The sequence below is a fragment of the Colius striatus genome, chromosome 19 (genome assembly GCF_028858725.1).
Source record: "Colius striatus isolate bColStr4 chromosome 19, bColStr4.1.hap1, whole genome shotgun sequence".
Classification (NCBI taxonomy): domain Eukaryota; kingdom Metazoa; phylum Chordata; class Aves; order Coliiformes; family Coliidae; genus Colius; species Colius striatus.
Genome location: NC_084777.1, coordinates 5910095 through 5937532, shown reverse-complemented (window position 1 = coordinate 5937532; position 27438 = coordinate 5910095). Strand labels below are relative to the sequence as shown.

General features: G+C 54.0%; 1 protein-coding gene across 1 annotated transcript; it reads left to right on the top strand.

Annotated features, from left to right (window-relative positions):
• Positions 1-13: 13 nt before the first annotated feature.
• PTPA (protein phosphatase 2 phosphatase activator) lies at positions 14-26428 on the top strand. The gene is made up of 10 exons (XM_062011839.1): positions 14-384; positions 3080-3180; positions 4459-4545; positions 9365-9490; positions 9975-10092; positions 11542-11641; positions 12796-12920; positions 13416-13516; positions 18357-18464; positions 23818-26428. Exons 1-10 carry the CDS (start codon positions 219-221, stop codon positions 23890-23892), a joined length of 1107 nt encoding a protein of 368 aa, XP_061867823.1. The 5' UTR covers positions 14-218; the 3' UTR covers positions 23893-26428.
• Positions 26429-27438: the final 1010 nt, after the last annotated feature.

The following is a 27438-nucleotide window of genomic DNA, read 5'->3' as shown; positions in this document are numbered from 1 at the left end:
CTTGGGGAAGGGCAGAGTGCGGCTGTACGGGGAGGGAAGGCCGCGGCCGGCGTCAGAGCGGGGATACAGCTCCTCTATCGGCTGCCTTCCCCTGCGGTCGGCGAGGAGACTCCACCGAGGCGCGCCTGCTCCCTCCTCCGCTCGCACCGTGGCGCCCCACACGAACACGGCCGCCCCGCGTCCCTGTGTGGGCAAAGGCGGCCGTGCCCCACACAGACATGGCGGCGGAGGCCGCGACGGTGGCCGGGAGGGGCCAGAGTCGGGCGGCATGCCCTGCTCAAAGATGGCCGGCAGCGGCTTCGGCGTGTCCGGAGGTCAGGGGTGAGGGGTGGCGGCGGCGCTGGCCGGGCTCCGGGAAGATGGCAGAGAGCGAGCGGCGGGCAGGTGAGGGGCGGCGGCTGCGGGGCCGCCTCGCCGGGGCCCTGCGCTCGGGGCCCTCGAGAGGTGTCTCCGGGGTGGGGGTGCCGGGCCTCGGGGGGTGCGCTGCGCCTCACGCCGCAAGGGGCTCCTCGGCCGGGGGCGCCGGGCCGCAGGCTGCGAGCGGCCGACAGACGCGAGCGCCGGGGCCGGGGGCAGGCGGGAACGGGCTTTGCTGGGGCCGTGCTGACCCTTGGCCGGGCGAGGCGGGCAGCCCTGTCCCCGCTGCGGGCCGAGGCCTGCGGCACCCGCAGCTACCGGGACGGGGCCTGAGGCCCCCGGAACGGCCGGAGCTGCGCTGGTGCTCCCTGAGGCCCCGCACCCGGGATGCGGCGGGAGCAGACCCCTGTCAGGGGGTGTGGGTCTGGCCCGCGTGGCCCCGGGGAACGCGGTCGGGATTTTGGCTGCAGGAGCAGCTGCTGTTGGGGCTCCTGCTCATCTCTGGCCCGTTTGCTGCCTCTCCGTTCTCCATCGCTGCCGTGGATGTTGTTGGCTGATAAGGAAGGTCTGTCTTATGGCTGTGTTTGAGTCATAGAGTCATGGAATGGTGGGGGTTGGAAGGGCCCTGCAGAGCTCCTCCAGCCCAGCCCCTGCTAAAGCAGGTTCCCCTCGCTCAGGGGGCACAGGAACGTGTCCAGGTGGGTTTGGAAACCTCCCAAGAAGGAGTCTCCACACCCTCCCTGGGCAGCCTGGGCCAGGGCTCCCTCACCTCAGCACCAAAGGAGTTGCTGCTTGTGTTCCAGTGGAACTGTTTGTGTTGCAGCCTGTGCCCGTTACCCCTTGTCCTGTCACTGGGCGCTACAGAAAAACGTGTCACCTACAGGAAAAAGCAATGCAATTCCCCCTCCCCACACCACGACAGTGAGACTGAAACAGTCTGTTTTAGTTGCTTTCCAAGTTGCCTCTCATCATAGGACTAACTCATTCTGCTCTGGTCTCCATCACATCCCCTGTTCTGGACTTTTGCCTGTATATTCATGTGATACCATTGTAACCCCTGCAGCTCTCTCTGTGTTTCCTTCCTTGAGTGTTTGTGGTCTCCTCCCCAGGAGGAGATGCACAGAGTGTGTGTGGGAAGAAGTGATGCTTGAGAAACAAATGCAAAGAGGTGAAACAAGTTCTGTAATGAGACAGAGGCTGGGCTACAACTGGGATCTCCCCTGGCTCAGGAGACTGTCGTGGCTGCATCTCTGGTCTGTATGTGTAGTCTGTGTTAAGGGACATGTCAGTGTTTACCTTTTCACACAGCTGCTCTGGAGTTGTTAATTTCTTTTGTGTGATAAGCTCTTTTAGTTTAAGAGCTCTGTCACTCTGCTGCTAGTCGGTGTGAGTCACGTGCTGAACTTTCAGAATGTCATTCTTGCCTTTCGTTTGAATTGCTCACGTGTTGTTCCTCTTCTGCTTGTACCTGGAAGTTTTACTCTAACTTATGGGCAGGAATGAACCAAAAGCTCTTAGCTCAGCAGGCAAAGACCCTCCATTGCTTCTGTAGTTGGGCAGCCTGAAAGACAGAGAAGTTAAATGACTTTCTGTGTGATACCTCTGTGTGGTTCCTGGACTTTGGATTCCTTTTTCCCTGATCTGTCTGCTAGACACCAGAGCTCTGTTGCAGAAAAGGCTGCTGCTGCTTCTGGGTAGTGTTTTCTGTGTAAATACAGCTAGGGATGCTTTAAGGAGTTGTGAGTTTGGTGGTGTAGGTTTTAGGGAGCTTGTGCCTGAACTCACTGTGATGTGGAGAGCAGTTGCTGGAGTGTTGCTGGGTGCCTGGTGCAGAATGAATGAAGTAATGAATGCCTTTAGATTTTCTAGAATGGAAAGATGAACTGGGTGACTAACAGAATTCATAAATGCACATTAGCACCTGGTTCCTTGCCTGTGGTCTGCTGCACTGCCTCTTGCCATTCAACATTGCACTTACAGGAGCATAATGCAAATAGCCTCTGAGCTCCTGGAGCATTTCTGGCTCTGCAGTGTCCCACTGCTGGCTGAGAGCAGAGCTCTGGGGAGCAGGGTTGGGTCCCTGGCTGGGATGCCAAGGCAGTGAGCCCCTCTAATGCTTTAACAGTGCTTTAACAACTTGCATTTGCATTAATTATTGCCTCCTGGGCTTTGAGAGAGCTTTAAAATGAAATGGTCTTTATAGCCTCCAACTGGAGGAAGCTGTGTCCCAGGATCCTCCAAGCTCCTGCCCTCCCTGGCCATGGGGCTGTGGCTCTGGACTGCCATCTATTGAATTGCTCCAGCTTTGGCTTTGCAGCGGTTGTCCTCTTTTTTAGAGGAATACAGTGCAGGTTGAACACTTTAAACCCAAGGCACAGGTGGTCTGTTGGGAGAGCTCAGTGCCTCAGCATGACCTGAGGCTTGTCTTTGCTAGACAGAAATAAACTAGCTTGATGTTGTCTTTGTTATCTCCTGCACCAGCCTGTCTGTCTGGAAGGGAAACATATCTTTAGTGATGAAAACAAACTTCATGTCACATTTTGAAGCCTTGCAGTGTCCTTAGGAGTATATTGTGTGGAAATGGAGAGGATATTGTTTGGTGAGGAGGACTTGGTGAGATAATGGGCTGTCTCCTGAGAAATGAATGTTGGTTTCTAAGAAAGAGAGATAATCCCTTCTTCTCCACTGCCTGCATTTTACCTCTTCTTTTTGCATCTGCCAGGCACCTCTGAGGAGGTGGTTCCTCCCCTCCAGCAGAGCTTCATGATCCCCAAAAAGGAGATAAACATGGTTTCTGACATGGCCAAGTGGAAGCGCTCTCAGGTATGGCTCTGGGCTCAGGGAAATCTGGTAAGTGCTTATTAGGCTTCAGTGGCAGCCAGGTCTGGTCTGGGAACAGCCAGGAGGTAAAGCAGGTTTGGACAAGTAATGGGAAATTAACTGATTTGTGCTTTAAAGCAGAAGAGTCACAGCCTGTTTGTTTTGGCAATGAGGTGTGGAGTCTGGCAGCCAAATGCTCCCACAAAGGTGTGAGCCAGGGAGAGCACAGAGGCTGAGGGAGACCAGAGATGCTTGCAAACTATTACTGCTTCTTCCCAACAAGGTAGATGAGAAGCTGGCAACTATTTCATCCTACCCAGCCTGCACATTTTATCAAAACTGGATTTACACAGTGCTATTTGAACCCTGGTGGCACATGGTCCTGCTGCCTGGCCCTCTAATAGCATCAGGTTGGATTGGTTCCTGTGGCCTTCCTACCTTTCTGGTACTAGAAAGAGCTCTAGAGCTGAGGCCTTCAATTTCCTGGATAATTCTTGTTTACAGTGTGTGTGGAGCTGGTGGAACAGGCAGGTTCCTCCCTCTCTGCCTTTGAGGGATTGTTGTGTAAGCCCAGACTTGTCACACCTCTTAGGAGCAGGAGCATGATGACTGATCTGTCATGGGTGTCTTAGGAGAAGCTTGAGTTATAGCCAGGTCTCAAGGAAGCCTCTGAGTGCAGCCTCCTTTGTAAAGTCTCCTGGGTTTAAGCACTTGCTCTTGGTGAGGATTTCTGTGCAAGTCAGGCCCAAGGAAGGGGAGGTGGCAGCATGCTCACTCATCTGGTGTTTGCAATGACATGGAGCTGTGGAGCTGCACTGGGTGTGATGCTTCAAAAGCAGCAAATTTAAAGAGAAGAGCAGTGAGGAGCACAGGCTGTCTCCCACTTCTCCATCATGCAAGAGCATGGGAGAAGAGGAGGAAAGGGGAGATAACAACACATGTCTGGGAGAAGCAGTGCAGAGCAGGCTGTCTGGGCACAGCTGAGACTCTGCAGAGCCCAGCAGTTTGACTTTGACCTGACAGGAGACAAGGGGAAGGGTTTTGGGGGCAGTGTGAGTGCTTTTAGGATTCTCCTCTCAGTAATTTTTACAGCACTGCAGAGTTCTTAAGGCAATCACCATCTCCCTCTGAGGCCTGCCAAAAAGAGCAGGAGCCTCTCAGCAAGCTCTGCACCCTGGGGGTCTCCAGGAAAGCAGCATTCTGTGTTGGGAAGGGTTCCCTTGGTGTGCTCCCCTGCTGTGGGTTCTCACTAACACTGCATTCTCTTGGGTGTCTTTGCAGGCATATGCAGATTACATGGGCTTCATCCTCACTCTGAATGAAGGTGTCAGGGGCAAGAAGCTGACCTGTGACTACAAAGTTTCAGAGGTAGGAGAAATGTTTGGATCCTCATGTTTCTCTTTCTTTTCTTCCTTTGGCTCTGCAGTGAATATTTCCTAAGTGAGGAGAGGGTTGGAGCTTATCTGTGAGGATAAATGCAGTTGGGTTATGCTTGGGGATGCAAACAGCAGCCTGCAGGCCTCCCCTCAGCATGCAGAGGCTCTGTTTGTGCTTGCTGGCTGGGAAAACAAGCAAGTTACAAGTGGACAGAAGCTGGTGGTGAAAAGGAGGATGCAGGTGTGTTGAAGATGTGATGCTTCCTCCTGATTACAGGCAAATGGCTGAAGTGCCTGTGCCATTCCTGCTCTCCCACTGCCTTTCTGTGGGGCCTTGGGCAAGTCATTCCTCTCCCTGTCCCTGGGCTTCCTTGTTGCTCAGACTCTGTTAATAGCACTGATCTCCTCTGGCCATACTGTGGCTGCAATGTCTGAGGTGTGATTTGACAGTGTGTGAGCTCAAGGAGTGTCACTCAGTGAACCTGCCTCCCCAAGGGCTGTGCTGAGGGCTGTGGGAGGCTGCAGAGGGTGCAGGAGGGCAGAGCTGGGGAGGTAGGTTTAGCCTGTGGGGTAGGATCACCCCTTCTGAGGTATTAAGCAGAGAGGACCTATTTCCCCTTGCATTAATATGACTGTCAGCTGGTTCTGGCTGCTCCATGGCTGGTTTTAATGCCTGACCACCACCTCAGAGCACAGTGAGATGGTGTAGAGCCAGAGGAGAAGGGCAGGCACCCTCAGCACTCCCTGGGTGAAAATACTGGGAGTAGTCTAAAAACATTGAGCCAGAATGGGAAGCAGACTGAGCCCTGTGTGTTTGTAGCTTCATTGTGGTGTGGGAAGGCAGCAGCCTACCATGATCTTTAACCTAGTCATTTATGTTTGAAGCAGACATGCCAAGTTGAACTTTCCCTTCTAGAAACCAGTATGTGAATGAGAAACTTGCTTGTAGTTCCTGGGGGGGGATCAGGGATAATGAGTCTCTCCCCAGCAGGCTTTGTGTCCACCTTTTGTTCCTGGGATTCAGCAGGAGCTGCTGTCAGATGCTGTTCTTTCTTAATGCTGTTTGCATTTCACCTTTGAGTTTTGTCTTTGTCACCACCTCACTGTTCCCAACCATTCACAGAGCAGTTCTAGGGAAACAAAGCATTAAAAATGAGCAAAACAAAGAGGGAGGGGAAGAAAAACCCTCCCTCTTCCACCAACCCCTTTGAGCTGACAGCTCTCTAGGAGAAGCTGAATTAGGACTGCATCTGTGCAGCAGATCCCTCTTGGAGTGGATGTTTTCCACCCACAGCCCCAGTCCAGGTGACAAACAAGACATGATCCCTAGTGCTTGGGAGGTGGCAGGGAATGTGGCTCCCTCCTCTCGTGCTGAGGAGAGCAGAAACCTGTGAGTGGAGGCTCAGGTGGAGCATCCCCAGGGCTGCCTTGTTGATGAGGTTGCCTGTTCACTCGGGTTCGTTTGTAGATCAAACTGCTTATCTGTGCTTTTAAAGGCTCAGCCCCTTGTGGCCTCTGCTTGCATCTCTGCTCTGCTTTCTTCTCTTGTACCTGCTGCTGATGTGCTTTTGTGCTGTCCCATCTTCGCCCCTGATCAAATGCTGGGGATGCCTGCCTTTGGCAAATGATCTCCTGGAATCCTTTCTGCTGAACCCCTCTCCCCTCTCCCCTCTCCCCGACTTACTGCTGTTACTTTACCATGGAAAAACCCCTCCACCAATAAATACACGGTCTGCTCTGCTTTGCTGCTTTGAAAGAGGCAGCTTAATGGTTTCCAGAGTAACTTGTGTCGATACCAAACCGTCTGATGGAGCGAGAGCTGGATCCTTTGGGGGCTGAGCCCCTTCTGAGACTTGCTGAGCTTGCTCTGCTCTTAACTGAAAAATTACATGGAGCTGTCTGGGGTTTTGCTGGAGGCGTCTGACAAGCAGTGATAGCTGAGCTGTTGTTTAGGACTCTGGTGTAGCCGCTCTGTCTGGCACTAGGCTGGATGACTGATAGGCTGTGACCTGCCTTCTCCTCCTGGAGGGAGGTGCTTTTCACAGGGGATGCCTGCAGCAGACTGCCGGGGCTGCAGCCTCGAGCTGTTTTGCAAAGCTTGTGCCTTTGATCAGAGGAGCAGTGCAGCAAGGAGGAGGTTAATTTTGGCCATTCCAGAAGCCAGACCTTCCCTTCCAACAGCCCAGCTGCACTGGGGGAAACTGGCTGGCCTTGTAGCTTGCTCTGGTTCCAGGAGGGAAGTGAGGGAAAGCAGCAAATGGCTCGATTTTAGCAGCTCCCCACTCTGACAGGGCCTGAGGAGCCCACGGGGCAGGCTGGGTCCTCACAGACAGCTTTGGCTGCCTTCTCAGCACCTCCCTCTGCTTGGCCCCTCTCTTGAGAGATGCTGACATGTCTCTGCTCTGCAGGAGGCTCTGTGGTTTGCATTTGGGACTGGTGGCAGACTCAGGGTCAAGGGGATGCAACATCAGCACAACGAGAAGAGCAAGGAGAGTGGAGGGGGAGGGAAGCTGCCCTTGCTTTGATCATTGGAAAGGTAAAGCAAAAATAGAGCTTAAAAACCCAGCCAGGCAAAACAAGGCTGCAGTGGTGCTGATGGTTGTGTTCCTGTAAGCCCTGCTCTTCCCTTCCTTCTTTCCCCCCCTCTGGAGTCAGCTCTGGATGCACAAGTTTCCTCTGCTGGACAATGGGAATCTGCTGCTTTTAGTAACCCCTTTGCAAAGGGCCTTGGGCCCAAAACGAGCTGCATCTCTTTAATTATTTATGGGCATGGCTGAGGCAGCAGCTGGGCCCTGCTCTCCTGTGTTCAGTGGAGCTGGGCTTTTTAATCCCTGTAAAGCAAGCGAGAGAGGAAGGGAAGGGTGGACTCCTGGAGCTCCCCAAGGCCTGGGGGCAGATCTGGGGAGGGAGGAGGGGGGAAGGGGCTGGTCCTCGCCAGCCGTTCAGCACTGGGGGCTCCCTGAGAGGGGTTTGAAACACGGTGGCTACTGGTAAATGAGCTGCTGGTGCCTGTGGATAAATCACCAGCACCATTGAATTATTTAATGCAACTCAGTGCTGGGGATGCTGTTGCTTAATTGGAGGGGGGACGCAACAGTGAGGAAGGAGGGGTGCTGAGCCCAAAGCTGGCCTGGTGCAGTGGGGAGCTGAAGCAGAGCAGGTCACGCTGACAGTGACCATGTGAATCTGGGGCACTGTGTCCCTTTGGTCTCTCGTGTTCCTGGTGTGCCCATCTCTTGTCCTCTAGCCCAGCCTCTAGCCTGGCTCAGTGGCCAAGTTGTCAGGCTGCTGTGGGGTGGGTGGATCTCTCCCATGCCTGATCCTGCTTCTCCCAGGCTGATCCCACTGCGTCCTGGGGATGGCACCTCGGGAGCTGCTGTCTGTGGGAGGCCACATCTGCCCTGAGCCCCTCCCTCCTGCTTCAGCAGCAGCACAGCTCTGCTCTGCCTGTCTCTCCACCCACCTCCTTGGAGTGGTACTTCAAGGGCTGCAAACTTGCTGGGCTCGGCTGTTTCCTCGTCCTCCCGGTGAGCAGCGGGAAGAACTGAACCACAGCCCAGGAGACCAGCTGCCTTCACACGGCTCATGCCTGCAGCAAAGTCAAAGCTGCCGCTGTTTCTGCTGTCCTCTTTGTCCCCTTGAAGGAGGAAGCCCCTCTGGAGACAGAGGAGCCTCCATTGCCTGGGGCCTGGCCAGCTGCTGCGGCGGCTCACGGCTCTCCAGCTGCTTGGAGTTGGGTGAGGAGAATCCCAGAGCCTCTGTCAGCTTGACCAGTTGTCAGCAGAGCCTCCCAAAACTGTTTGGAGCTGCTTCAAGTGCTGCTTATGGGTGGTGCCTCTTGGTTCCACAGCTGTGGAAGAGACTGTGTGCACTGGGCAGCCCTTGTCACACCAGTACAGCGTGAGACATCCTGTTGCACCTCTCTTCCTTCATGAACACAGCAGTGCCTCCTCCAGTGCCTCTCATGCATCCTACACAGGTTATTCACTTTCTCCCTCCAGCACTGGGTGTAAGGAAGATGCCTCTGTTGTCTTACTGTTGCATTTGTCTTTCCGTCAGCTCTCTGTTTGCATTGAGAACGCTTCTCTGAGAGCCAAGAGCTTCTCATACTTGCTTTGATGAGATTACTGGTGACCAAACCAGGTTACCCCTTTCCCTGGGTAGGTACAACCTGGGTAGATTGTATTTTGCCACGTGCACTGGGTATCCCTGGGTTGCAGCTGCAGTGGCAGTCTGGCTAGTTTGAGTTTGAAGCAAGAGGAATCATGCTGAGAAGACTGACTTGTGATTAGGCCCATTGCTGTTAATCCTGCCTCCTGAGAGACACCTCAGGACAAATAGTAGGTGCCTTGAGAAGGGTGCGTGGATCACAGCCTCAGCCACTGGTGAGGATATACAGCAAGTGCTGTGCTATATCCCAGGGGGAATGCAGGACCCTGAAGATGCAGAGCATGAGTTTTGTGTTGGAGATCCCTGAACTGTGTAGCACTTCCCTGCCTTTCAGTGCTGTCTGCTAGGAGCTTGCTCTCAGAGATGTTAGAGCATAGTGCTGTTAGAGCTCATGAAAGACTCTGTGAGTGACTGAGGAGCCTGTCTCAGGCTGGGCTTTGTGCTGGACTGATCTGAGGGGAAGGGCTGTTTTCCTGGCCCCTCTGCATTTTGGGATGAGTTGGCACAACCCATTTTCTCTTGCCAACCTAAAGAAGGACAATGTGGGCTTTAACAACTCTAATCCAGAGCAGAGGTGTCAGAGCCTGAGATACTGCTGTGGTTTATGTCACTGTGACCCCTCACCTTCTTTGTCTCTGCAGCCTATTGAAAAACTGGTGGCTCTTCTGAACACCCTTGACAGATGGATCGATGAGACCCCACCAGTGGATCAACCTTCTCGCTTTGGGAACAAAGCCTTCAGGACCTGGTACTCCAAACTGGACCAGGTGAGCCTGTCCTTCATGTGCAATGGTACCTGCAGCTCCTACAGAAGGGCTCCATCATTGTGTGGCAGCCAAGTAGCCTCCAGAGGAATTGTTCAGACAAGCTGTGAATGATCCACCTCTTGACATGCATCACTTACCCCTGAGCTGGTTCTGCCTTCTCCTCTTGTGAGAGCATATGGTCCATATAAATGTTCTTGCCTGGGTCTGCCAAGTCCTGGATGAGCCACAAGAGCACTCCAAGCCCAAGGAACTAGCTGATAGCTGCTATTAGCTGTCTCCAAGCTGATAAATGACACATTAAATCAGAGGAAGGTTGTGAAACTGCTCAGCGTCCTTCAGCTCGGAGCACGTGCTGTGTACCTGGAGCTCTGGAGGTGGCACAGACCTCAGCTCCCACTCCACAGCAGTGCCTGAGCAGAGGGTGGCTTGTTCCTAGGGACTGTGACATCTCCACTCACTCCATGGACTCCTTTATGTCTTCCAGGAGGCAGAAAAGTTGGTGGCCACAGTGATTCCCAAGCACCTGGCTGCTGCTGCACCAGAGGTGGCCGTGTACCTGAAGGAATCCGTGGGCAACTCCACCCGCATTGACTATGGCACAGGTACCTGGGCATGCAGGTGGCTGAGGCTGCACTCCCTCAGGCAGTGACCCTTTGGAGCCTGGTACCTCATTGTCACTGTTTTTAGTGTGAGCTTGAAACAAACACCTTCCTTCTAGGGCCTCCTGACCCCTGTGTCCCATGTGGGCTATGACTGAAGGAGTTGGGACTGTGATGTCCTTCTCACACCTCATCTGAGGAAGTGTGAACCAAGCTGTGCAAGCTGTTGTGGGATGAGCTATAGGAGCTGCTTTAGCTCCTACAGCAGCCCTGCACCTGCTGATCAGCAATAGGCAGTTTAGAGGAAGAAAATAGAATTGCTTGAATTGGAACTAGAGTGGAAACCAAGTTTGTGTTCAGTGGGAGGTGTCCTGCGGTGTGGTGCTCCCTAGAAGTGACATTGCTGCTTACAGGGGCATGTGGAAATCTGAAGGTAGAAGCATTTTGCACCTAAGAAGATGCTGAATTGGTGGTTGGAGTAACTATACTGCCCTCAGACCTACATCCAGGACTGTCTATGGGCTCTGCTTCTCTGTCTGGAGGACCCATGTGTCCTCACCAAAGGCAGGAAGAGTAGGACGCTGCGGGTGTAAGGAAACACAGCTTTGGACCTGGCCAGGGAGAGGAAGAGGAGGATGTCAGTAAAAGGATGAAGAGCTGGAAGCTGTGTAGTGTTTGTGAGGAGAGCTGCGGCTCACTGGCACCAGGGGGAGATGTTGTCTTTGGGAAGGGACACACTGTCTGGGGTTTTGTAAGCTCCGGGAAGGAAATTCAGCCTTTCCTGCCCTCCTGTGTCCCAAGCCAGAGGCCCATGTCCTAGCTCACTGCAGTGAGGCCATAGCTGCACTGAGTTGCTACACTGGGAGCTGCACTGCTTCACAGTGTGGAGCTGCTGAGCTTGTTCCTCTCCCTTCCTTGGTGGTCCCTTCCACTAAAAGACATTTCTGGGTTTGCTGCTTGTCTCTTTTTCCTTGCTGTTAGCTGGAGGACCAAGCTGCTGAGGCTCAGCCTGAGATCCCAGTACCTTTTGGGACAAGCTGTTCCTGGCAGCATCATGGATCCACATCCTTCTGACACAGAGACATGGTTGAAGCAGGAGGAAATCTGTTTACTGGCAGATGTGAGGTTCTCTCACATCCCCTGAGCAGAGGACTCTGCAGTGCTTCACCTTCCCTACTGTGCCAGGCTCCTGGGAAAGACCCTGCCTTGCTCCCAGCAGGACCAGTGTTGGGAGCTGGTTTTTTCCTCAATAACTTCTTCTCAAAGTTAATAATCACCTCATGAATGTCTAGAAGAGATGCTTTGGGTGGGTGCTGCATGGTGAGAGACAAAAGGGTTGGGGTACTAGGGTCAGGACTGTGGCTGTTGAAGAGCCATTGTCCTACCCACTGAAGGATTGTCCTGGGGACCAGGGACACCAGTGTCACACCTCTTCATGTCTTTTATCTCTAGGGCACGAAGCTGCATTTGCAGCATTTCTCTGCTGCCTCTGCAAAATCGGTGTGCTCAGAGTGGATGACCAGATGGCCATTGTCTTTAAAGTATTTAACAGGTGAGGCAGTGGAAGGAGAAGGGTTGGGAGCACTGGGCTCTTTGGGGGCAGGTCCCTGACAATCTCCCCTTCCAGCTCTCTCAGATGTGTGAAGTGTCACTGCCTGTTCTATACACCAGACTCCTCCTGTAAGCTGGGATGATGGTGGCCCTTTTTTTTCTACTCATCCACACCTATTTTAGGGTAAGAAGAGCCTCCTCCTGGGGTGTGAGCTGAACAAATCAAGGGCCCTCTGCAAAGGTGTGGATGTAACTCAAGAACATGAGTGCTGGATGACTTGCTGGGCTAGTGAAACAGGGCAGAAGGGCAAAACTGAAGACAAAATGAGGAGGCAGATGGACTTTGAATGGACTGTGCAGTGTTAGAACAACATCCAGAAGAGACAATGGCACCTTTACTGTTAGAGGCTGAGTGTCTTTCTAGGAGGTTGTTTTAGTTGAGCACAAGTTATTGAGCTCTGCAGAGGTGAGTGAAGCTCTGTGCCTGTGATAGACAGGGATAGGTGATCAGAGGATCTCACATCTCTTCAGGCATTAAAAAGAAATGAAGGTATGAATGTGGCAGGGCCTCCTCTGCTCCTCTAGATGTGTTTCCAGCCCAGGGTGTAGAGTTGGTGGTGATGACACTGGTGGAATGGGTGTTTAGAGTGCAGAGATCTAATCCCAGCTGTATCACTGGTTGGTGTCATGGAAACAATTTCCTTCAGCTTTGAGTTTCTACCTGAAGAGTGCAAGTGGCAGTTGCCATGAAGTGCAAAGCTTTCTGAGCTCTTCTGGAAGTCCAAGGAAAGCAAAATGCCAGTGTTTTCAGATAACAGTGAAGGGTGGGGAAAGATCCTCACCAACATAAGAGCATGCAGATAAATCAACCGCCACTTGATTTCTTAGTGAATTTGGTGATAACCCCCCCCCAAACCAGTCTTTAGAAGGTGCCTTTTTCAAAGGCCACTGTGCATACCATCAGGCTGCTTTCTGTGGCAAAGGAGCTGATTATGAACTGTGAACTGTTCATCCTGTGAACTGTGCTGTATCTCTGGGGTCCTCCTTGCAAGTGATGGAGTTGTGTCCTTCCCCAGATGGGTTGTTCTTCTCATGGAAGTCCAAGAAGACAGAAGAAGGTCTTGTCTTAACCCTTCCCTCTCTCTTTGGTCTCAGGTACCTAGAAGTGATGCGAAAACTTCAGAAGACCTACAGGATGGAACCTGCTGGCAGCCAGGGCGTGTGGGGCCTGGATGACTTCCAGTTTCTACCTTTCATATGGGGCAGCTCCCAGCTGATAGGTACTAATAAAAATCTTCTCATGTCCCAGCCTGCCCCCTGCCCTGTCTGTCTAGGTTGCAAAGATGATGGGACTGACTTTTCAGTTCAGATATTTATGTCTGATACAGCAGAAAGGTTTGCTTGGGGTTTGATCTTTTTGTTCCTCAGCCTTCCCAATAAAGTCAGTTGCTTAGGGTGGGAGGTAGAAGGCTTCCTTGCACAGTGCATCTGGCTTTGTTGCAATGACAAACTTGTTAAAAAGAGAGTCTTGGTTTTGGTGCTAGAAAACACTTTTTGTGCCCTGGAGACTTTACCAGGTGCTCTCAGTGTTGAGGCACTGGACTGGGAGGTGAGAGAGGAAAGGGAGCAGCAGCTCTGTGCTGACTTCCAAAGAGCTCTGATGGGAGGATCCTGTTTCTTCTGATAGAGGGGCAGGACAAGACCTGATTGAACTTGGGTCTCAGAACAGGAGGTGCCCTGCAGGTTTATCTCCTGTTTTCTCTTACTCTTTTTAGACCATCCAAATCTGGAGCCTCGACACTTTGTTGATGAAAAGGTGGTAAATGAAAACCATAAGGACTTCATGTTCCTGGAGTGCATCCTCTTCATTACAGAGGTGAGGACTGAAAGGTTTGCCCCACAGGGAAGTTCTCTTGCCATTAGGTACTTGGCTCTGGCTCTGTGGTTTTCTCTTCCTCCTTTGGCTGTTTGTTTGCTCTCATGGAACTGTGTGGATGAAGCATTGTTGCATGTCTGAGGTGCTCTCCTTGAATGAGCTGAGACAGGGATGTTGAGAGGAAAGCATAATGAAGCCAGATGAGCTGTGGATTACAGTGGAAGGGAGCTGTGACAAGAGCAAACAAATAACCTTGGATCATCACTTGGATCAGGCAGTGGGAACTTGGATGAGGAAGACTGGTGCCTGCAAGCACCCTGTGAAGATGAAGAGAGAGCTGTGAAATGCCTGGGCTTGCCAAGATAACCTCCCTTCCCTGCAGCCATGAGGTGCTGCCTGGCAGGCCCTCACCCCCCCACCCCACTGCTTAGGGCAGGCTCCCAACCCTCCCTGCAGCTTGTTCTCCAGATTCTACCACAAGAGTTAAATGTGCCTTATTTGAGGACCTTGTTTCTACTCAAGCACTGCAGGGCTCTTAGGTGAGGGACTGGTGATACCCAGCTCGTGTCCAACCACAGGCACTGCTCACTGAGGGAGCTCAGGGCTTTCTGCCCCCAGCTGCACTGTGTGGCTGTGCTTCTGCCATCCCTGTTGCTGCAGGGTCTGGACAGGAAGAGCCACCTCCCTGTTGTGATGAGGGATTTCTTGTCTCTGGCAAGAGAGAGTTGATGGGATTAATTCTGAAGGACAGAGCAGGTCCTTCCCCTTTGTTCTGTTCACTTTCCCCCCTCCTCTCTTCTCTAATTTAGTGATTGGATGAGAAGGGAGGTTACAGAATATGAATTTAGCCTTCCATGTAGGAAATTCTTATAGGAGCCTTTGGCCCAAACCCCAGGAGGTGTTGTGTCAAATCCTGCTGGATCTAGCAGGCTTTGCTGATACTTAGCACCTCACAGGGTTTAACCCTTAATGCAGAGATAAATCATGTCATGGGTAGGAAAGAGATCAAGAAAGCAGGAGCCAAGATGCTCTGAGATTGATTTTCCTTTGAGCCTCTGTAATGTCCAGTCAGTGCACTGACCTGTCAACAACTGAACACCAAATCCATCTCTTGACACGAGTGGGGCAGATTCTGCCGTGTACAGATGACACGTGAAGTTTAAAGCACACAGCACCGTGCTCCTGCTTCAGGTCACCCTGCAGAAAGTTAAGCTCGGTAGTAGGCTTTTAGAATAAGTGATTTCACTTCTCTTTTTTTGGTGGTGAATCCTGGAATCGAGTGTTTGAGTCCCTCAGTGCCACCTGCTGGCAAAGAGCCCTCCTGGCCTGAGCTGCTGAGAGATGGATGGCAGCAACCCGCCTCAGCAAATGCAGCGTGGTGTCAAATCCACCTTCACACGGGCACTTTGTCCTTTTCTTCCTTTTGTAAAGGGGTTTTTTTTGGTGCTTTTTCAAATGTAGGGTGTGTTTTGTTCCTCTCCCAGATGCCTGGGAAGGCTGCTGCTGCCAGCAGGGGGGGCTGAGGCAGCCTCGAGTGCTCTCCCAGGGCTTCCTCTCCAAAACACCACCAACAAAACAAAATAGCAGGGAAAAAACCCAACCCAACAAGATAGAAGGGACTAAAGATTGTAATAAATGAACGATATGGTTTTTGTTCTGAGCCTGTCAGCTGGAAACAGCTCTGCTTTAAAGGTTTTAAGCACACAGCAAACACCACAACGGTTCCCATAGCGGGGCCTGGCGTGTCTTACCGGCGTGACAGCAAGGTTGGTTTCAGCAAGAGACAGCTGAGCTACGTTGTTTTGTTTCAACTGAGAGAATATTCTCTGGAGCACATGTTTTTCTCAAGCCTTGGGTGACGTTTCAGGGACAGGAATACACACACTGGTGTGTTTGCTGCGTGTGGATTGAAACCTCAGGCTCTGAAAGCAGCAGTGAGGTGATGTCCATCCAGGCTGAACCCACTGAGGCATCCACCCTGCACAGCACTGAGCTTTACCTGAGCTGGTCTGGGGCCTGAATGGGGCTGGTTTGGGGCCTGAATGGGGCTGGTCTGGGGCCTGAATGGGGCTGGTTTGGGGCCTGAATGGGGCTGGTTTGGGGCCTGAATGGGGCTGGTTTGGGGCCTGAATGGGGCTGGTCTGGGGCCTGAATGGGGCTGGTCTGGGGCCTGAATGGGGCTGGTCTGGGGCCTGAATGGGGCTGGTTTGGGACCTGAATTGAGCTGGTTTGGGACCTGAACGGGGCTGGTTTGGGACCTGAACGGGGCTGGTTTGGGACCTGAACTGAGCTGGTTTGGGACCTGAACTGAGCTGGTTTGAGACCTGAACTGAACTGGTTTGGGACCTGAACTGAGCTGGTTTGAGACCTGAACTGAGCTGGTTTGGGACCTGAACTGAGCTGGTTTGAGACCTGAACTGAGCTGGTTTGGGACCTGAATGGGGCTGGTTTGGGACCTGAATTGAGCTGGTTTAGGACCTGAACGGGGCTGGTTTGAGGCCTGAACTGAGCTGGTTTGGGGCCTGAATGGGGCTGGTCCTTGAGCAGAGTGAGGCTTCTGGAGCCATCTGGGACTGGAGCTGTCTCCTTGCCTGCCCAGGTGTGCCGTGGGGATGGGGTAGCACCCGTAGGTGTGAGGATGAGGAGGGTTTGGGAGCATCTCTGTGATGCCTGTTGTGCTCTGGGCTGTGGCTGGCAGGGCTGGGTGTGTTTGTGCAGGAGAGGGGTGCTGGGTACACCCCGGCTGTTGGGAAGGATCCGTGCCATCCCCCAGATGCTCCTCCAAGGGCCTGGGGCGAGCAGCAGGAATTTCAGCTTCAATCTGGCTTCTAAATTGGGAGGTTTGGGAAGGGAGGGCTCGGGTTTCTGCTGGAAGGGAAGGAGCTGACAGGAAAGCACGGCCTCAGCCGTCCCCCTCCCCCCCTCCCTCCCCAGCACTGACAGAGGAACCATTTACAAAAGGCCGATTCTCTTGGGAAGCGAGAGGCAGGAACGCCGCGGCTGTGAGTAATTTCCTGCTCAATATGGCTGCTCTGACTCACTCTGCTCCCCTGGGGTCACTGCGGGACTGCAGCGAGCGAGCTGCCTCCCGCTCCCCCCTCCCACACCCCCAGCTCTCCCTCTTTGCCCTTTGTGGCTGGAAGGAGGTGATTTTTGTTGTTGTTGTTTTACCCCATCCCCCCTTTATGTTTCCCTCCTCGGTAGCCGAGCCCTGAGGAGGCTGCTTTGGCTGCTGAGCCAGGCGCTGGCACAGCCCCAGGTGTGGCTGTGGGGCTGGCCAGCCACACTCACCTCCTCTGTGCCCTCCCTGGGGAGAAGCAAAGCACAGGGGTGCTGGCTGATGCCCCTGCCCCTATGAAGGCTGGTGATGCTGGAGGGAGGTCTGGCATCAAAACCCAGGCTGCCAAATTCCCCCCATAGCAGGGGAGTGCTCAGAGTGAACCCATCACTGAGTTCCTGGCAGCTTTCAGCCCGGGTGCCCAATCCCCTGCCCACTAACACCAGGCTTTGTGTGCCTGCACGTTTCACCTTGTACCCACGAGGAAAGGGCACACAGCAGAGAGCTGCAGGAAGGGCCAAGCAGCTCGTCCCTCACCCCCCCTGGCACCCAGGGGAAGCAGGGGCATGGCTGCACTCTCCTGGCAGTGAGCAAAACTCCAGACCCACTTCCCCTGCTGCCCCAAGGCTGAGATCAGAGGGTTTGAAACACATTGTCCTCCAAGCAATGAGGGGTTTGGGCTTCCCCCTTCCCCTCTGTGTGTCTTTGCTGCAGCCTGGTGCTCCACAGACCTTGCAGAAAGGCAGCAGCGTTTTCCTAAAGCAGATTGATCGACCTCACTGGCAGAGAGGTGGGTTTGGAGGTTCCCTTCCCACCCTCACTCCAGGCCTGTGCCTGTGTGAAGGGAAGGGGTTAGTTCTTGGAGCCTCGAGTCCAAGAGATTCCTCTCTCCCCACGCTCCCTTCTAGCGTGAGCTTCGGCCTTGTGGTTTCTGATGTCATGGGAACTTCTCTCAGTCACACTGGCTCCATTCTAGTTCTTTTTTTTTCACTCCCTGAGGGTCTGTTTTTGTTCATGAAGGAGAAGGAGAAGACAACTACCCAGGGACTCTACATGCAACTGTCCCTGATTGCAGCTTCCCTCTGCCCTCTCTCCTCCAACCCCCTCTCCCCGGGAGGAGAAACATGAGGAGAAAAAGTTAATAAGAATGAAAGAAACCAAAAGCATCTGCTGCAACCTAACAACTCACAGCTCTGGAGCCTGTTTGGGAAGCAGGACTGGAGCATGTCCCCTCTGCTCCTGCCTCCCCTCAGAGCCCTTCCCCGCCAGAGGCAGCTGTGGACACGGGAGCCGCTGCCCTCTGTGGAGGGGAGGCAGCGGCCCCGTCCTCGTCCTCGCTGCTGCTTGTTGTTGATGTGAATGGGGAATGAGTCATTTTCTTGGAAAGCCCAGCAGTGCAGCACTGGGAGGTTTCTGGGTAGAATAGGAACAGCTTTTAGCCAAGCTCTGCTGGGGAGGAGAGCGGGGACTTAACGTGGGGCTTTTATAAGGCAGCCATTAAAGGGAGGTGTGCAGGGGGAGGTCTGCTGAGGAAAGCGTGGCAGGAAAAGGCTTAATTTCATCGAGGAAGGGGAGGAGGGGGGGAAGCTGCATTGGCAAGGCTTCATGTGATGTGGCCACAGCAGGAGGGAAGGAGGGAGGGTGCAGTGAGGTGGCTGGTGCGTGGGTCACAGGGCTTGGTGGGAATGTTTGCTTGGAGAGAGTGTGAGTGTGAGTCACTGCTGGTGCATGAGCTTCCTGGCTGGCCCCGCTCCCTCAGCCCTGCTCTTGGGTCTCTTGCAGATGAAGACTGGCCCCTTTGCTGAGCACTCCAACCAGCTCTGGAACATCAGTGCTGTGCCCTCCTGGTCCAAGGTCAACCAGGGCCTCATCCGCATGTACAAGGCAGAGGTGAGCGCCGTGGGCAGGGGGCTGCTCAGCCACACGCCTCCTCCCTCCCTCCCACCCTGCCATGGGTCAGCTCTGCTCTCCTGCTGCTCCTCACTGTGGGGGCCCCATCCCAGCCAGTTGCTTGGGAGCCCTTGGCAGTTCACATGATGCTCCCTAGAAGCCATTCCAACCCCAAAACATTCCTTGCAGACACAGCTTTTCCCATGCCACAAGTTACACATCTCCAAATTAGGGCCAATGTCTTTGCTTTCCTTGTCCTTCTGGTCCCTGCACTGCTATTGTAGCAGCTGGAGAAGACTTAGTTGAAATTATCCCATGTCTCAGCAGCCCCAGAGCAGGCTGGAAGTTTCCTACCACTCTCCCCTCACTGTGCCCTGTCCATGCAGCCTGGTGAGGCCCCAGCTCCCTCCACACCTTGGCACTGCCCCAGCAGGCTTTCCTGGGGAACTGGGCAGTTTTGGCTCTCCCTTATCTCTCCTTCCTGCTTCAGCTCACCCTGAGCCTGAGGAAGCAGGACAGGAACTGCCACATCTGGGTCTGTGGAGGGAAGGGCTGATGGGCAGCAGTGGGGAGGGATGGGACCTGCTGACTCTGCTGAGGAGCTTGGAGGAGCAGGGATGGGGCAGCTCCCTGGTGCACCCTGTGGTGCTCAGACAAGTTAATCCTCTACCCTGTGGTCTCTGCTCAGGTCATTGGTGCTGCTGTCACGGGGATATGTGGCAGAGGCTGAGTGGGCAGCTGTGCTGAGCCCCAGCACAGTGCACCAAAGGGTTAACTGTGCTGAGCTCGCTGCACTCCCTCCCCCAGCCCTTCCTCTGCTCTGCACATCCTGTGTTTAGGTTCCAGGCCACATACCTCTCTAATCTGTGAGGTGTCACTCCCAGGCCCGCTGGCTCCTTCCGCCCCCAGCTCAGCTTTCCTCTCCTCCCGGCCCCCAAGGAGGAGGAGCAGGGCTGGGGTCGGGTCACCCCCTCCCCTGGCTGCTGCTCCTCGGAGGGGTGGCCCTGGGCTGCCCCTCTGGGACTCCCACTGCTCATGGGGGCTGGAAACTCAGAGTTGGAGGCTCTGGTGTGAGAATTAGGGGTTTTGAAGGCAAGACTCCAGCCCTGGGAGTGTGGTTAAAGTGAGAAGTGAACCTATAAACCTGAGTGTGTTCTGCTAGTGCCTCAGTAGCCCTGCCCTGGGCTTTCCTCTCCTTTGGGTCAGTTCCTCCACTCACTGTGTGGGTACTTCACGCTTTACAACCCCCTGACAGGAGGCTGTAGCAAGGTGGGGGTTGGTCTCTTCTCCCCAGTAATGAATGATAGGGCAAGGGAAATGGGCTCAAGTTGCCCCAGGGGAGGCTGGGATCAGAGCTGAGGCAGAGCTGTTTGCCTGAGAGGGGTGTCAGCCCCTGTGCCAGGCTGCCCAGGGAGCTGGGGGAGTGCCCAGCCCCGGAGGGATCCCAGAGCCGTGGAGCTGAGGGCTGTGGGTTAGTGCTGGGCTGGGCAGGGTGGGGGCAGGGCTGGGACTGCACCAGCTCCAAGGGCTTTTCCAACTGAAATGATTCTCTGATTGCCCTGACATCTCCTGTGCCCCCTGCTGTTTGGGTGCTCCTGCCGCGTGTCCTGTGCCACAGGGTTTCTCCCACCTCATACACCACATAGATGGGGCTGTAGGAGCTTGGCAGGGACGTGCCCATGGTGCAGTGTGTGTGTCCATGTGCTGGCAGATGTCCCTGCTCTGCTGGGGACAGCACAGCTTGGGGATCCCCTAGAGACTGGGAGGTTCTTTGGCTCTTCTGGGTGCACCCAAGACATGGTCTTTTCTGGAGGCCTTGGTGTGTTTTATTCCAAACAGATGACATTGTGGTGGGTTTCTAGAAATATCTGGAGGTGCAGCTGTGTCAAGGAGGGAAAGCAAAAGCCTGTGAGGAAGAGTGATTACATGAATTGAGGCTGAGGTGTAGAAAACATTGAGCCAACCAAAGCACTTCGAATTTAGCTTTTCCCTCAAAGAACATTTGTAGGTCTTGAAGGACTTTTCCTGAGCACATGATGCCTGTGTTTCTGGGAATGCCACAGTGTTCAGGAGTCACTGAGGCTTCGCCCCTTGGCAACTGAATCCCACTGGGTGTTTCAGGCACCCACAGTCACTGCTGAAATCTTGCTGCTGCCTCCCAGAGTGAGTTTCTACTGGCTGTACCCAGCTGGGGAGCCTTCACCATTGCAGCCTTTCTCCAGTCAGCCAACATGAGCAGAAGCTAAGTGAGCCAACAGACATGGGTCTTTGTCCAACTCGAGGCTTCTGTGGCAGAGCTCTGAGCGTGTGACAGTAAGGAGAGGAAGGTTTCTGGTTCTGGTGCTGCTTTTTGTCTGACTGGCTGAGAGCAACATTTCCTTTTGTTTTTTTCCCCCTCCCTGCCCCTCAGATCACCTGTTGCAATCAGATCAGGTGAAATCAGACACTGGGATGGGAGGCTCCAGCTCCTTCACTCACACTGGGGTGGCTGAGAAGCGCTCGGTGCCAGGCAGCACTGGCTGTGAGCAGGGTTGGAGGGGAGGCAGCAGCAGGGTAAAGGGGTCACTTGCTAGAAGCAGACCAGGAGAAACCAAATGCTTACTCACAACCCACTTTCACTTGATAGGAGTGGGGCAGCCCCCAGTCCTGATTCATTTAAAAAGCACTCAGGATGCTTTATCTCTTCTGTGGCCCCTCAATGAGGTGGCTTTAATCAGCCACCAGAAAGCTCAGATGTGTTCATGTGCCTGGCAGCTCCACTCTGGATCCCCACACTCCAGGGTGTTTGCAGCAGGGGCTGGGGCTGGGCAGCAGACTGAATGCAATGTGTTTGCAGCTCTGTGTGTCCATGAGATCTCAAATGTGTCTATTTATGATACAAATATGAGGGGTGAGGATGTGCTCGTGTGGCAGTGCAAGGGCTTTTCTTCTCCTCTCCATCAAAGGCATGTGAAGAAGTTGACAGAATAGAGTGTGGTTAAAGCAGCAGCCTTGATGTTTTTCACCCAAACCTGCCTTTGAGTGTCCTGACCTTTCCTTCTCTGCTGCAGTCACTCAGGAAATACTTTCCATTGTAACTCATCTGGTCCCAGTTCCATCTTTAAAGGTTGGACTGGATGTGTGAGTCCTTGGTTGTCCCCTAAGTGTGATTGAGATGGTGGCAAGAGGAAAATCAGCCTGTCCCCTGCATTGAGCTCCTGTTGGCTACATCACTTTCACTCACAAGTGGTGCAGGGAGAGTCCTGTCTCTTGGCACCTCTAGTAGTGCAGTACATTTGTGCTAGAGGAGGAAGAGTTTCTCTGCTTGTCTTTTCTTGGGCTGGCAATGTGTGAAGTGGAATGGATACCCATTCTTCCCACTGCTGGTGAAGTCTCTTCATCCAGAATCCAAACCAGTCTGCTGTTCTGTGGGACACCTTGGAGCCAACTGACTGGCTGACATTTCCAGCTGTCAGCATCTCCAGGATTCATTTCTCTCTGCTCTTCCCTCACGTCACCATTATCCAGCGCTGCTTCCTCTGAGGGTTTGTCTAAGTGGTTGTGCTGGGAGATGGCAGCAGCTCTGAGCATGAGGAAGCTTTGAAGGTAAAGAGCCCTGATGGTCACAGGACTTATTTCTCCTTGGTGCCTTACCATGGAGGCTTGTGGTTTTCTACATGGCTGTTACTCCCCAGAGTGGATAGAGCTGAGCTGTTCAGCCTGGAGAAGGGAAGGCTGAGGGGGACCTTACCAGTGCTGATAAATACCTAAAGGGTGGGTGTTGAGAGGATGGGGCCAGGCTTTGTTTTGTAGCACTCAGTGACAGCACAAGGGGTAATGGACAGAAGCTGGAACACAGTTCCACTGGAACACAAGGAGAAACTCCTTTGGTGCTGAGCTGAGGGAGCCCTGGCCCAGGCTGCCCAGGGAGGGTGTGGAGGCTCCTTCTTGGGAGGTTTCCAACCCCACCTGGGACACGTTCCTGTGCCCCCTGAGCCAGGGGAACCTGCTTTAGCAGGGGCTGGAGCAGCTCTGCAGAACCCTTCCAACCCCCACCATGCTGGGATTCTGTTATCCCCAGAGAGGCTGCTGGTTGCAGGCAGGAGCCAGTGTGGCCTTGACACCCTCCTGCTGCTGGGTCTGAAGCTTGTGGGGAGCTGGATGCCTGCCTAGTGCAGCATCCCCTCCACCCTGGCTCTGAGCAGATGCTCTTTATGCCAAAGGACAAGGTGGGCTCCTGTAGTTTGTAAGTGCTGTGCTTTGGTTGTGTGTAGACTCCCAGCAGCAGCCCCACGCCTCAGCTGAGTACAGGGGAAAGGCTTTCCTCCCAGGACACAAGGCACTTGGATTTCTTTTCTCCTCTTCACATTGTTCTGTCTAGAGAGGGAAGAACTTGCCCTCATGCCTGCATCCAGGAGCTGGCCACTGCACACTGCAGCACAGTGAGGTTGTCTGTGGCTCTTGTTCAGCACAGCTAAGGTGGGAGATGTTAGTGTAGACAGAGCTGCTGAGCTGGAAGCACGTACTGCTGAGCTCTGTGTGTCTGGAGGGGAGTCTGCTCTGTGCTCTCTGAGTTCTGGGCAGTCAGAATCTGCAGTGACTCCAAACCCAGAGCTCTGAGTGGCTCTGCCAGGTGAGGGTTGGCAAACTGACATCCTTATTGACCACAGTCACTGACCTTCCTGCCCTGGTGTGATGGTGAGCAGAAGGGGCTGTGCCCTGGCAGCCTGGACAAAAGGCTTCCTTGGAAGAAGCAGTTTGGAGCTGAGCTGCCTCACCATGGCTGTGTGTAGCTGATCTGTGATCTGCACTCCTTCTATGGTTACTCTGCAGTGGGGGGTGGGAGTTTCAGGGGTGCAGGGTTGTTGGCAGCAAAATCACTGCTGCTTGTCTATCAAAGACCTGAGAATCTGGAAGGCAGCTTGGGCAGTGCAGCTGCAAGATGGGGCCTCCAACATAGAATGTGGGCACTGTCCTGGGGAGGGAGAGTCTCTTTCCCCAGGGGAAGGTTCTGCAGTTCTCAAAGGGTTTGGAGGGTGAAGCTCTTCAAAGAGATCGGCTTGAGCAAGGAGAGGTAGTGAGAGAGAAAGCTGCTGACATAAACATGCCTCTTCTGCTCATGCTCCAGGCCTGAATTTCAGCAAGCAAAGGGCTTTGGCTGAAGGGAAGGGGATGGGGTTATGCAGCATGACTGGCCTGAGGAGCCCGAGGGGAAGGTTGGGGGGGAGACACGGGACTGATCCCTCTGCCTGCAGCTGAGCCGAGCGGCCCCACGCTCGCTGCCTCCTGACCCAGAGGCAGGATGTAGCTCTGGCTGCCTGTGGAAGGTGGAAGTGTCTCCTGAAGTCACCTCTCTTTATCTCTCCTCCTGCAGTGCCTGGAGAAGTTTCCTGTGATCCAGCACTTTAAGTTTGGCAGCCTGCTCCCCATCCAGCCCGTGACGTCCTAAGGAGCCTGCGGCAGGGGTCGTGGCAGCGGAGGCGCAGCGCCAACCTCTTCCTCCTCCTCCTCCTCCTCCTCACGCCCTGCTCCTCGCCTGTGACACACAGCCCATCCACTCCTGCACATCCTCATGGACAACCATAGATCCAAAGCCCTTGCACAGGAGATGGGCCCTGGGGAGGCTCCTCCTGGGGAGGCCTCGCCAGCGACGCAGCTGCACGGCTCTGGGCGTGTGAAGGGGTTTGAGTAGGGGCTGCCTGGCAGCAAGGGCCCTCTGCTTCCTTTCCTGGGAGGAAGGGGGTGTGGAGAGGAGGAAGGCACATGTGTGTGTGTGTGTGTGTGTGTGTGTGTGTGTATGTGTGTGTGCTGGGCAGTGGTAACTGCAGTTTCCCTTTTGAATTTCATTGAAGTTTCCTGTTGCTGTTTGGTTTGGGAAACCACTGCGAGGAGCGAGGTGTGAGCCTGCACGAGTGTGCAGACAGCCAGCTCTCCTTGCACAGGGAGGTCTGAAATGGGCAGAGGAAGTTGTAGGGAATGTCTGTAGTTTGCTGGAAGCCCAGGGTGCCATCTCTCCCTTTTTTCTAGGTAACAGAAGCCCCCTCCCTCCATCTTTTCCACACGTTTCCCTGGGGCTGCCTTTCCCTCTCCCGCGTCTTCTCTGGGGTGAAGCTGGGAACTCTGTGGGATGTTGGGGTCTGAGCTGGTTCTGGAGCTGGAGACAAGGTCCCTGGAGGGACCTGGCTCTGTGGGAACAGCTATGCAAATCCACTGCTTGAGTGGTGCCTGCTCAGGCTCCCTCTTAACGGGCACAAACCCTCCCCTGTTCACACACACTTGGGCTGCTCTGCCCTCTACCCTCCCTGTCTCCTCCTCCATGCTTTGCTGCCCCAGGGCTGGGTTGGCCTCAGTAACACAAGGTGCCTGTGGTTTTAAATTGTAGTGACAGCCTCATAGCAAAGGGATTTCCCCACGAAGCAGCATGTTCCCCAGCTCTTAGGGAGGCATCCCCAGAGCAGAGGCAGCATGAGGGGGCCAATCATGCAGCTTTACATGCATTTATATGCTTGTGCTGGAAACCAAAAGTACAAACAGCCCAGGACAGTGGGTTCTACCTGGAGAAAGCTCTTCCCCTTTGCCATTCCCTCCTGCTGTTGCTGTGCTGGGCAGAGGGATCCCACTTCTAGTGCCACCAGCAGCAGCATGTTGAAGGTGGGTGAGGAATGGAGCCATGGGCAGGAGCACCCCAGCAGCAGCACGGGGAGGGCAGGAGGGGCTGCTGCTGGGTTTGAGGTGAGCTGTCATGTCCACAGCTCTTGACCAATGTTGTCCACAAGTTTGCAACTGGAGAGGGGATGTTTCTTCTTGGGGGTCCCAGGGCAGATGAGGGGGGGACAGGGCTCCTTTCCCTGGCAGTCCCACAGACCAGGCTGCTCAGCTTTGCTGCTGCACTGTTTTGCTGCTGGGGGGAGCCTGCTTGGCAACTTCTTATTGTCCACAATGTTAGTTTTGCCAGACCTACTTGCTACTTCTTGTAAAAGGTTCTTGCAGGTGCTCAGAGGAGGGAGAGCAAGAGAAGAGCTTAAATTAAGAGGCAGTGAAATGCAGATGCCCGCAGAGCTTTCTAGTCCTGCTGCTGTCCTGCCTGCTGCTGGCTCAGCCCTGGGCAAGGGGTGAGAGGCAGGCATGTCTTGAGCTGCCTGAAACAACTCTTACAAACTTGCATTTTAAATGAAGATGGAAGGCTGGGGTTAACTCTTGTTTTACTCCTAAATGGGGCTTGTGTTTTGCCTCGGCTTTCCAAACAGATCCACTCCTGGAGATCAGTGTGTTTGCTGGGACATGAGTCTGTCTCCAGAGGAGCAGTTTAGCAGCCAGTTCTTGGAGTAGAGACCTGGGGCATCTCTGCCTGTGCCCCCTCACCTTGCTGCATGGCTTTTGGCAAGTGGCAGCAGGCTTTAAATGGCTGTGCAGCATCTGGCTGGCAAGGACTGAGCTAAAGGCTGTGGTTTCCCAAAGCAGCCCAAGGATGGGAACACATCTCCCCTGGTCACCTTATGGAAATGAGGCTTCCATGCAAAAGGATGGGTGGGAATGTTGACCTCCAGGCAGGGGGAGGGACAGCAAGAACATACAGTGAAATACAGCACCAAAAAAAGGATGGGAGGTGCTTCCTTCCCCTGCAGCTGCAGCCACTGCTCCCAGGGGACCCTGTCCCTGGGCTTGGGACCTGCAGAGGAGGTGGGAGGAGGCTCACGTAGAGCTCTGTGGCTCTTGCTTGCCTGAGTCTGCACATCTGTCCTGCTGGGGGTTTTTGGACTTGAAGCAGCTAATTCTTGTTTGAGTCCTGCCAGCCACTGAGGCTGTGCCCCTGTTATGTTGCCACCAGCTCTTTGCCTCCCTCTGCCATCGCTGCTTCTCAGGGCTCTGCTCCCCTCCCCGTGGGGCCACGCATGTAGCAGCACCCAGAGCCTCTCGGGGTCCCCAGCAGCATCCCCCAACCTCCTCCCACCTCCTGGTTTTGATTAAAGTCTCTGTGTTTTGCACTGGTGACTCTGTTGGTGTCTCTTGGGCTGGGCTTTGCTCCCCCTCGGGCAGTGGAGCCTGCCAAGCCCGTGGCTTTGCCGTGTCGGTGGTTGATCTCCTGCACCAACACTCACTTGTTATTTAACTGCATGAAGCAAGTAGCTGCAGTCTTTGTGTCCTTCCTGGGTGTCTTTTCTGTCATCTAGAATGTTTTATTTATTTATTTAAGTGCTTTGCTCTGTCCATCCCCCTCTCTCCCAGCGTGGATGTGGCAGGTAGGTGATGTGTGAAGCCAGTCTCAGGCCAGCAAATAACCTCTTGGAGATCAGAGACTCTCATAACCAAAGGATGTGTGAGCCTTGTTTCTGAGGCAGGGTGAAAACTGGAACCTTTATTCCTTCAGATGTTTTTTCCTGTCCTGCTGGAGGGGCTGACTCAGGACTTCCAGCATCAGTTTAGCTCAGCAGCTTCATTGGGATTTATAGAGAGAATTGTACCTGGACCTTCTCAGGAGTGGAGCCAGCGTGGATGTGCTTAGCAAACGCTGCCTTTCTTGTCACTGGGTTGTATCTCCTCCATCAGCACAGGCCAGCTGTGTGAGTGCATCTTGCTGTAGGTGGCAGCAGCCTGGAGGGTGGCTGGTGAGCAGAAGTGTCAGTGTGGGGGGCAGCTGTTTGCTTTGAAACCACTGGAATTGGCCTTGAAGGCGTCCCTTGGTGAGCATGACGTGCAGCAAAGGTGAAGCAGACTGGCTGGGTTTCTCACCACCTTCCCTCTCAGCCCACTGACCAAGCCACTTGGTTTGAAAGGTGATGTTGAGAAGGGGGATCCTTTGGCATTGTCACACACAGCCAGGTTTGTGTCTGGCAGCTGTTGCCTTCACACAGGGGTCGTGTCACCAATCGCTGTCAGCCTTCCCCTCTCTTTGCACCCCTCCTTTAGAAACGACCATCCATTGCAGCCAGTGATGAAGAGTGAAGAGAAGCAGCCTCCTGTGGTGATGGCAGTAAAGAAGGAAGACTGGCAGTGT

Excerpts from the sequence above, each read along its gene's own strand:
- PTPA (XM_062011839.1), top strand. The coding sequence starts at position 219 with ATGGCGGCGGAGGCCGCGACGGTGGCCGGGAGGGGCCAGAGTCGGGCG. Across the intron at positions 385-3,079 it reads AGAGAGCGAGCGGCGGGCAG|GCACCTCTGAGGAGGTGGTT; the intron begins GTGAGGGGCGGC and ends TGCATCTGCCAG. Across the intron at positions 11,642-12,795 it reads GTCTTTAAAGTATTTAACAG|GTACCTAGAAGTGATGCGAA; the intron begins GTGAGGCAGTGG and ends CTTTGGTCTCAG.